The sequence below is a fragment of the Aristolochia californica genome, unplaced genomic scaffold, assembly GCF_029961685.1.
Source record: "Aristolochia californica isolate CCGP_79_NKW_82.1479 unplaced genomic scaffold, dmAriCali1.0.hap1 SCAF_3, whole genome shotgun sequence".
Taxonomy (NCBI): domain Eukaryota; kingdom Viridiplantae; phylum Streptophyta; class Magnoliopsida; order Piperales; family Aristolochiaceae; genus Aristolochia; species Aristolochia californica.
In genome coordinates, this window is record NW_027181992.1 from 5,997,652 (window position 1) to 6,007,188 (window position 9,537).

The 9,537-nt window shown below is 39.4% G+C and overlaps 2 protein-coding genes across 2 annotated transcripts; one reads left to right on the top strand and one right to left on the bottom strand.

The window, feature by feature from the left end:
• Positions 1-1,289: 1,289 nt before the first annotated feature.
• Positions 1,290-2,455, bottom strand: LOC137958369 (myb-related protein 308-like). The gene is made up of 3 exons (XM_068805341.1): positions 2,264-2,455; positions 1,997-2,126; positions 1,290-1,909 (listed from the first exon to the last, which is right to left on the bottom strand). The coding sequence occupies exons 1-3, from the start codon at positions 2,394-2,396 to the stop codon at positions 1,345-1,347; spliced, it is 828 nt and encodes a 275-aa protein (XP_068661442.1). The 5' UTR covers positions 2,397-2,455; the 3' UTR covers positions 1,290-1,344.
• Positions 2,456-5,015: 2,560 nt separating this feature from the next.
• Positions 5,016-9,517, top strand: LOC137960310 (uncharacterized). The gene is made up of 5 exons (XM_068807899.1): positions 5,016-5,898; positions 6,654-7,121; positions 7,379-7,756; positions 8,165-8,232; positions 9,028-9,517. Exons 1-5 carry the CDS (start codon positions 5,332-5,334, stop codon positions 9,233-9,235), a joined length of 1,689 nt encoding a protein of 562 aa, XP_068664000.1. The 5' UTR covers positions 5,016-5,331; the 3' UTR covers positions 9,236-9,517.
• The last annotated feature ends 20 nt before the right edge of the window (positions 9,518-9,537 follow it).

Genomic DNA, 9,537 nt, shown 5'->3' on the forward strand with positions numbered 1-9,537 from the left:
AAAACCCAAAAAACAAAGGGAGCATCGATTTGAGATGCGATAGAAAGGGGAAGGAAAGGTTTGGTAAGGCCGGTGGTGTAGGATAACTCTGGTGGGTCCTTGAACACGTGAGTGGTGCGTAATACGCACACCTCTTCCTCCTTTCGTCCAGCTACACTCACATGTACTAACTAACTAGCATGGGATTTTAGTGAAGAGAGAGAGAGAGAATGAAAGAGGTAGGTAAGGATAGCTTTCCTTCTTTTCTGCAATTATTTCTTTTCTTCTTCTTCTTTCTTTATATTTCCTTCCCTTCCGTCCTCTCTCTCTCTCTCTCTCTCTCTCATTTGAAATCTTGAATCGATTTCACAGGACTCAAATATGTACGTCGGAGGCACATGGAGTCTCCGACTGTCGTTACTTGGACCTAACGAACTCTTCTTATCTCTTATTTTACTCAAAATTTGGTTACCTACCCAAACATCTCACATGTTCGTCACAATCATCCAACATTGAACTAAGTTGCCCAAGTTCCACGAAACAATATAAAATACCCCAATAATCATATAGGAAATTCAGATGCAGCAAAACATGGATTTTTAGTCTACACATTATCGTACCCATTACGTATCAGAAACAAGCTGGTCTTTTCCTCGATCGGTAGTATCCGGTTTACTGTTACCTTCCAGGTTTACAACTTTTAAATCTTTAAAAGAATGTTACTGTCGATTGCTTGTTTCTCTACCCAACACCTGGAATATGTTTCTGTTCATATCTAATTGTTTATGACTGCTATCATATGAGATCTGGGTCGATATCTACTTTAGTAGAATGAGAACTTGGGTTTAACTGTTCAGAATTCCATAGTAAAAGACACCGGAGCTCTGCTAATGTAAACTCTCTTTCTTTAACTCTTTCTGTATCGATTACGCAAATGGAGGGAGAAAGAGGGAGTGACCTCTCTGGTAATCTTATCAGATAAAATATATAAAAGTTCATGATCTGATGCTCCCTTGTCTTAATGGTTGTAGTTTCGTACATTCTAATGACATTGCAAAAGTGTTGGTAAAAAATATGGTTGAGAGTTTCATTCTGTACATTGAGAATCAGAGAGGTGCTTAAAACCCATGATTTGGAGAATCTTATCCTCACCCATTTGACTTTCTCAAAAGAACAACTGGTTCTCTACCCATTTGTTCAAGCTGCTGTTCTTGAAAGCTGTTTTTGAATCTTATGAGATTACGAGGGGGAAAGAAAAAGGAATTAAAAGAGGGACGAAACTCATCTAAAGGTAGACGAAAAGCTCTTGTTTAACTCAATTATATTGATTTGTATTTGATGGGGAATTTTTCCCATATCTTTGAACTACAAAGAGAGGGAAGAAGAATCGACAGGAGTGTAATATCTTAAAGCATCCGGATTGGGGATCCTCTGGCACGTACAAGCTTCGCTGCTTCGAAACCCCAATTGGCAACACAAACAGATAGCCCTAGTGAAGAGAGGGGTGGAGGCTGTGGTGGAGGTGCTTGTGGTTGCTCTCACAGTTGCACCACACGACAATTGTTGGCCGAAATCTGCAGCGTTGGCTGAAGTTTTCCGCGACTGTACCGGGAGACTAATAGATAGCTCCAGATTGATATCTGGGTAAAGATTTTCTTCTTCAGTAGTACCACTAGTATTAGGCTCCTCCGCAGAATCAACAGGTTTGATGGTGGTCTTGTTAGTATCAGAAAACGAGAAAACAAGTTCCGCTGGCAGCTTGGGGATTCTCTGCGGAGAATTCGATGTGTCAGAGTAAGTTTCCCCAATGGGACGATGCGTTTGAGGGTCTAATCCTCGGTTAAAAAGCTTCCGTTTGATGTGGGTGTTCCAGTAGTTCTTGATCTCGTTATCGGTTCTTCCCGGCAATCTTCCGGCAATGAGAGACCATCTGAGAGAATCAGTAGAAGAATTAGGCCCGGCCAACAATTAAAAAAGGAGGAGTTGTACAATGAAGACTTCGGGTTGAAGGGCGTACTTGTTTCCTAACAAGCTATGAAGTTTGATTATAACCTCATCTTCTTCTTCGGTGAAGTTGCCTCGCTTAAGATCAGGTCTGAGGTAATTTATCCATCTCAGTCTGCAACTCTTCCCACACCGAAGCAGTCCTTCAAAAACAAAAACACCCAAGAAAGAAAACCTTCAGATTGACTGAACTCCACATCGAAGACGAATCCGAAAACACAGAGCAAAAAGAAGAAGAAAAAAACGGGAAGAAAGATTTGAAAGAGGCAAGAACTCCAACCTGCAGCCTTAGGGAGAGATCTCCAGCAACCTTCCCCATGAGTTCTGATGTAGGAGATGAGGCGCTCGTCTTCCTCCTTGGTCCATGCACCCTTGTTGGTGTGGGCTTTTTCGCAGCAAGGAGAACGACCCATGGCGTGGCTGAGAGATTCAGAAAGAGAGAGAGAGAGAGAAGCAGAGAAAGGTGGGTTGTGGTTGTATGGCTATGCGGAGTTAAAATTGAAAGAGTGGACAGAAGAAGAAGATTTATACGTAAAGAGAGGGAGAGAGGGAGAGAGAAAATGGGGTTGCGATTGACTCGATCCGTATGGGGGTTTGACCGAGTTGGTGAGCGCGAGTTGTTACAAACACCGTGAAGCCTTTACCTGGATAGGGTAGTTAGCTCTGCTTTTACATTTCAGCCCTTTTCCACTTTTTTTTAATTACTTTCCAAAAAACAATTATATTCTTTTTTGTTATTTTAAATTTTAAATAAACCATAAACACATGTGGCACTGAAAAAGCGACTATAGCGGGTTCGGCAAAGACCGACGGCGGAGATCACCTAAAGGTGAGGGCCCACGGTTAACTTAAATTTGTTTCACGACCGACACTTTCCACGCCGCACTAACTCCAATCCTTTTCAGGTTTCTAGAAGGGTTAGAGAGAGAGAGAGAGAGAGAGAGAGAATCAATATTACCTGTTTGGTGAGCCACCCCCTCTTCCCGTGGAGCAAGTGGGCCGCCTTTCTTTTTCAGGTTCTTTTCCTCCGGACGATTCTCATTCTCTTTTGGCTCTTCCATTGAAAGTCCATGGAAATGGCAGATTCCTTTGACCACTAAAACCACATTTAACACTAATCTAATTAGGCGAATTATCACCCTAATAGGGTACTAAGTGTCTCCTCTTTGGTGGCTCAACCACTCTTCATTCTCGTCCCCCCCCCTCAAACCTCTTGACATGATTTTGTTAACCCCTTACATGAGATAATGAATGCCACTTGGTAAGGGCCTTTTTTAGGTCATGGCCCACACCTGTGGGGCCTACTTGGGGATAGGCATCACTCATACGGATCTTTTGACCAAAACGGATAAAAAGAGAGACCGTCAAAGGATCAAAACCTACCAATAGGATGGGTCCACTGTCGGGGGCTTGGATGACGTTGAAAATATATTTCTAGTAGAAATATGTTTCTATGGATCATTAGTGTTTCATGTTTCCTCAAAATTTTTACTAAAAAAATATTTTATTTTACTAAAAATATTAATTTTTATTTATTTTCCTACAAAAAGGCTAATAGGTTTGTTTTATTTTTCTTGGAATTTTTTAAAATTTTCCATGTAATTTCCTAGTTAGGCATAAAGAGAATTTTATCTAAAAGTTTCTTGGAAATGTGTATTCTAGGAAAAACATTTCTAGATTTTTCTGATATATAAATTTCTAACTAGCGGCACTACAGGGCCTAAGAAATGTTAAAAAAGATAGGAAAATGAGTTTCTTATTGCTTAAATAGGAAACTATAGGAAAAATAAATCAAGTGGTTTTTAATGATTTACCTCTTACTTTTAATCATTTTTATGTATCAAAATTAATTTATTTCTAGTGTAAATACAAACACTACACTAATTTTCCTATTATTTCCTATGACGGTACAAAAACACGAAAACCGGTCAAATATATTTTTTTCAATACAAAATTTTTCAATGAGAAAATTAGTCAAATGGATATGATTTTATCTTTGTTTTATTTTTCTATGGCAGCACAAATAGTCCGTAAGGAAGACCCATACATCCAATAAATGTAAAAATGGGCTCAAGGCCCAATGATGGTAGGATAATAAATAAATAGTCATTTCATAGAGATGATATTGATGTAATTAGGTTAAAGTTGTAGGGACATTATTGTAAAATTTTATGATCCTTAATTTATAAATTGATCTTTGGAAGCTTTAGGACAACAAATCCATTACCTCTTCTTCCTTCTGTTTTATTCCAAAGTTTTTTTTTCTCTGGCTTTACACGGGTAAAATCCAAACCCGAAGTTTTCGGGTCCTTAATTATCTAGATTGGACGAAAAACTCATCCATTAATCATCTTTCAGAGATTAAAAAAAAAAAAACATCAACAACAATCTCATTAAAGAAAAGAGCAACAAAAATAACTTATCTTGGTGCAACTCAAGTCTTTTTCATCAACAAAGAAAGCTCCATGTGAAACTTGATAAATAAAAACTCTTAATCATCATCTTGACGTTAGGATTTTAAATCCAGATATCATGTTGAATTTAGGATCCCATGATAATATAGTGATTTCAGGGGTTTAACTCGAAGCTTAGTGCTCCTACATTTAGGAGAGGTTCTCTTAATCCTATTTTCATTTGTTTGACTTTGTATCTTTTCTTTTCGACTTTCTGAAAATGCTCAAGAAATTAGAAGCTGTAAGTGATGTTTGGTTATCGAGTTTGTTTATCTAATTCGTTCACTTTGCACCTTTTTTTTTTTAATTTATATGAGTTTGTTTATCTAATCCCTTCATCTTTTCCATTATCTTAATTTTTCTTGTACATGCTGCCATTTTAAAGTTCCTGAGAGGCGTAATTAACGCAGAAATGGATTGTTCTGACGGCAGGGATGTGGGTTTCGAATATCATTAATTATCTTTGTCACATTCTCTGCAATATTTGTGTTTTATTCTAATAAGAAAAGAAAGAAGAACAGTAACGGAAGCAGATGAGGAGGCAGGCAGTGGTGGATATTTACGCGTTGCGACCATAGTTTTGCTTTGCCAGGTTTAGAAAATGACATGCCGGATTTTTGGGTTTCCCCCACTCAAGGCCCCAAAAACCCTAAAGCCGCAATTGAAGCAAAAACCCTTTTTATCTTTTCTCTTCCCTCTTCTCCCGCTTTCAAAAAACACCTCTGCTCTGGTTTCGTTCTCAAACTGAGCAGGAAGGCGAAGCTCCTCTAACACGTAACTCTTTTCTTGGATTGCTTTGCTTGTTTGTGTGTTTTTTGGCAGAGAAAAATGAGGGTAAGATAGTGGTGATGCGGCTCTTTATGGTAGAGTAGAATAGGTACTGAGATGCTAAGGGATGCAAAAATTTTGGCGCCGTACTCCAGGGACTGTTCTTCACCAGGCCGGCTCGCCTTGGTCTAAGCAGAACAGCTCTTCTTCACTGTCTATTCCTATGCCGGCTTTCCGTCTCCCGCCGCCCACGACCCAAGTTCCGTCCTTGCCGCGTAGAGGCCAGTTCTTGTACTCCGACTCCTGCCGCTGCTCGCTTGAGGCGCGGCCCTCTCGCGCCTGGGCTCTTTTTAAGGACTCCTCCCCCGGGTCTTTGAGTCTGCGGTCTGCTTGGTTGCACGGCCGAGCGGATGGGGACTCTTTTGTTGTGGAGGGGGTGAAGAATTCGGATAATGGGGGTTGTGGAGGACCGGGTGCTCCGAGTAAGGAGGGGTCTGTGGTTTCTGGTGGTTCCGAAGTAAGGCATCGGTTGAGCAGGAGGCAGAGAAGTCCAAATGGAGCGGTAACACCGGCGCCCTTGTCAGGGAATCCGGATCTGTTGACGATACCGGGAGTAGGTCCGAGGAATTTGAGGAAGCTGGTGGATAAGGGAATCGAAGAAGTCGCGCAGCTCAAACAATTGTACAAAGATAAGGCGAGTATTTTTTGACTCGTAGTCTAGGCTATTTGCCCGAAAAGACTCTTCATTTTTATTAGCTGTTTTTTTTTATTTGTCTGAAGCTTTCTGCTGTATAAGTGTATATGATGGGATGGTTACACTCAACTATGTTTCTCGAGTTGCTAATAGTCGTTGTGGCCATTAGACTACATTCTTGGTAATCGTCTGCCACAGATGCTCATTGGAGGTTGCAGATGATCAATGACAGACCTTATGGTCTCAGGAAGAACATTACTTGTCCAGGACAATAATATCTTGATTTGACCAATGAGTTTCCCTTGGTATCTTGTAGGGCAAGGACTTTTTACTGGCTGTTGTTTCTTTGTTTGTCTTGTGTCTCTCGTATACATGGAAATGCTTAAACTGTATTATGTGCATCTGTGGAAAGCATAACAAACATAATTACATTGAAATGCATTTAGTTCTCTGAACTCGATTTGATCATCGATTTGATCAATGACCAATATTAGTTTCTTATTGCTTAGTACTCTTTGCCTCCAATTGCAGGCATTGTATGGAAACTGGTCAGCCCCAAGCTGTGAATTTGATTTTTGAAAGGAAATACATTCAGGCACCAGATGGCCCCTCTGTGTTGATCCTGCCTTTTTCTGTTGTTAATCTAAAACGTGACCATTAGGCAACATTATTATTTAATACTGTTTACATGCTAGGGTGGTATTTCTGCTGTATGTGATTCTTTCCTAACAAGTTATTCACTTGATCTTCTGCAGTTTTTGGGAGAGGGTAGCCTGAAGATGGTCGAGTTCTTACAAAGTAAAGTTGGAATCATTCACAGAAATCATGCTGAGAGTATAACTTCTTTTATTAAAGAAAGTGTCCATGAGGAACTAAAAGAGGAGAGCTCTAAGTCTGATGGGAAGCCAACTCCAAAGAAAAGGCTGACTTTCTGTGTTGAGGGGAATATTAGTGTAGGGAAAACCACTTTCCTTCAAAGAATAGCTAATGAAACTCTTGAGTTATGTGATCTTGTTGAGATTGTCCCAGAGCCTATTGCCAAGTGGCAGGATGTGGGACCCGACCACTTCAACATATTGGATGCTTTCTATGCTGAGCCCCAGAGGTATGCTTATACCTTCCAAAACTATGTGTTTGTGACACGGGTCATGCAGGAAAGAGAATCTGCTGGTGGAGTTAAGCCTCTCAGGCTCATGGAGAGAAGTGTCTTCAGTGATAGAATGGTGAGTTTGTTTTTACAGTTTACTTGTTTAACTAAAAGAGTGCCTTACAATCTGTTCTTGGTTTTTGATTTGCTATTTGATTTCTAAAAACTTGAATATCTGTAGTTGCAGAAATTTGATCTGTCTGTTGTGAAAAATCCTTTCAATCAACAACCTCAAACCTTGATACCTCTGCGCATGCATAAGTGACTAAATCAGTACATAGTTTTGGACTTACCAAATTTTTGAATCTCCTTATCTTGTTACTTGTGGTACAGGTATTTGTGAGAGCTGTTCATGAAGCTAAATGGATGAATGAGATGGAGATCAGCATATATGACTCATGGTTTGATCCAGTTGTTTCAGTTCTCCCAGGGCTTGTCCCTGATGGATTCATTTATCTGAGAGCTACTCCTGACACTTGTCACCAAAGATTGAAGCTTCGTAAAAGAGCTGAGGAAGGTGGAGTTAGCTTGGATTATTTGCGTGATTTACATGAAAAACATGAGAATTGGTTGTTTCCCTTTGAGCAAGGAAGTCATGGTGTATTATCTGTCAGTCAGTTGCCCCTTGATATGGATAGTTCTTTGCACCCGGATATAAGAGACCGTGTATTCTATTTGGAAGGCAACCATTTGCATTCAAGCATTCAAAAGGTTCCCCCTTTCCACTAGTTATTTTTTGTTATTGTTCTTCAATGTTCTTTGTTCTTTTTCACACACAACGATTGCGTAGTGTCTGATTGTCCTAGCATGAAGCCTGCTGTGCACAAGGGATTGTGTCATAGACAGCAGGGTTTTAGTAGCTTTGCGTGGGCTTGATCTTCACAATGGATCATCCTAATTCTGCAGTGGACAATTTGAGAGAAAAGTGACATTACATTGTAAGTAGATGGAATGCTACTTTTGGTTCTTTGGTCTTCCAATAATCCACAATTGATCCTCAGTGGCTGTAGGATGTCCGCCAATACTTTGCCTGTGACTTGTATTTCAAAACTTTAGGTCGTCTTCCTATTAATGAGTCTGGTTTCCTCAGCTGATGTGATTGATTTTGCTTGTCACCAGGTTCCTGCCTTAGTTTTGGACTGTGAGCCTAACATTGATTTCAGCAAAGATGTGGAAGCCAAGCGACAGTAAGATTAACTCTCTTTGGATAACACTTAATCAAGATATATATTATTTCTCTTGTTTGTGAAATTTTTTTTATCGTAAGATGTATCTTTGTACTATTTTTTTTTGTACATCTTTTGACAATTATGTGAAGATGTGATTTCAGGAAACATCAAATTGCCATGTGTTATATGACATTATGCCACTTTAGGGATGTGTTTGTTGCGTGCAAATCTCATGCTTCTAAGAATGTGTACAAGTTTTGCATCATTTAAAAAAAAAAAGAATGTGTACAAGTTTTCAAATATATTTAGTGCTTACATTGGAGGAGTTTGTGGTTCAAAGATAACCAAAGTAGTTTGTTTTAAGCAGTCAGTTAATATCATCAGTTTCTAATTACAACTGTTAGAGCTCTGTGTCTTCTGATTGACAAAGTTTGGCATTAGTTCCAGGTGGACTGCCCTGTGAAATGTCTGTTAATACCATGTATGTTACATTTGTAAATTACTTGAATCTGCAAGATCAGAAACTAACTGTCAAATGTAAATCTTTCAGTTTCAGATATCCACTTTGTACAAAACCAACTGAAGACCTTCAGTATAAAATTTGTCAAAGTAAATCTTTAACAAAGAGTTACCAGATAAATCATGTCTAAAGCAGCAGTCACCTCAACCAGGATTTGAGATTGGTTACTTTCAATCTCCAATCTTTTTAGTGTTCTTCTTGCTGAAATGTGTTTAAACTAGTGGTTATTTGTTGCCTTTTTTTTTGTTTTTTGGTCGAAGGGAATAACATTCATTTGTTGCTTTCAATTGAAGGTATGCTCGTCAAGTTGCAAAGTTCTTCGAGTTTGTGAAGAAAAAGAAAGATTCTACTGATTTGACTGATGATGGAAAGAAAAATGGAAACCAACAGATAGTGATGCCCAGTAGAAGTGGTTTGTGGGTACCTGACAAGAATCATTTCCCTGAATCAGCTCTGAAATCTCTGGAATTTACGCGCGCCATGTCGTACCTGCCAGGTTAACCCCAGCCCAAGTCTTTAGTTGCAGGCGGTGGGTTCTGTATGCTAAGTATCACATACTTCGGTTTGCGACTGATTTAGTATGTACAAATTTTATAGCTGTGTAGCGCAGGTGTTTTGTTCATCGGGTCATTTGTGTTAAGCCTCGGCTAGTTGGTGCCACTTTCAAGGTGTTAATCGAATATGATGCCTCTACTTTAAAATGATCTTGATGTTACTTGCGTTGCTACCCACTAGCCACTATTGAGTTTCCTCAAGATATTCGATGTTGTTATTGTTATTTTACTTCGGTGTAATTATTTTGT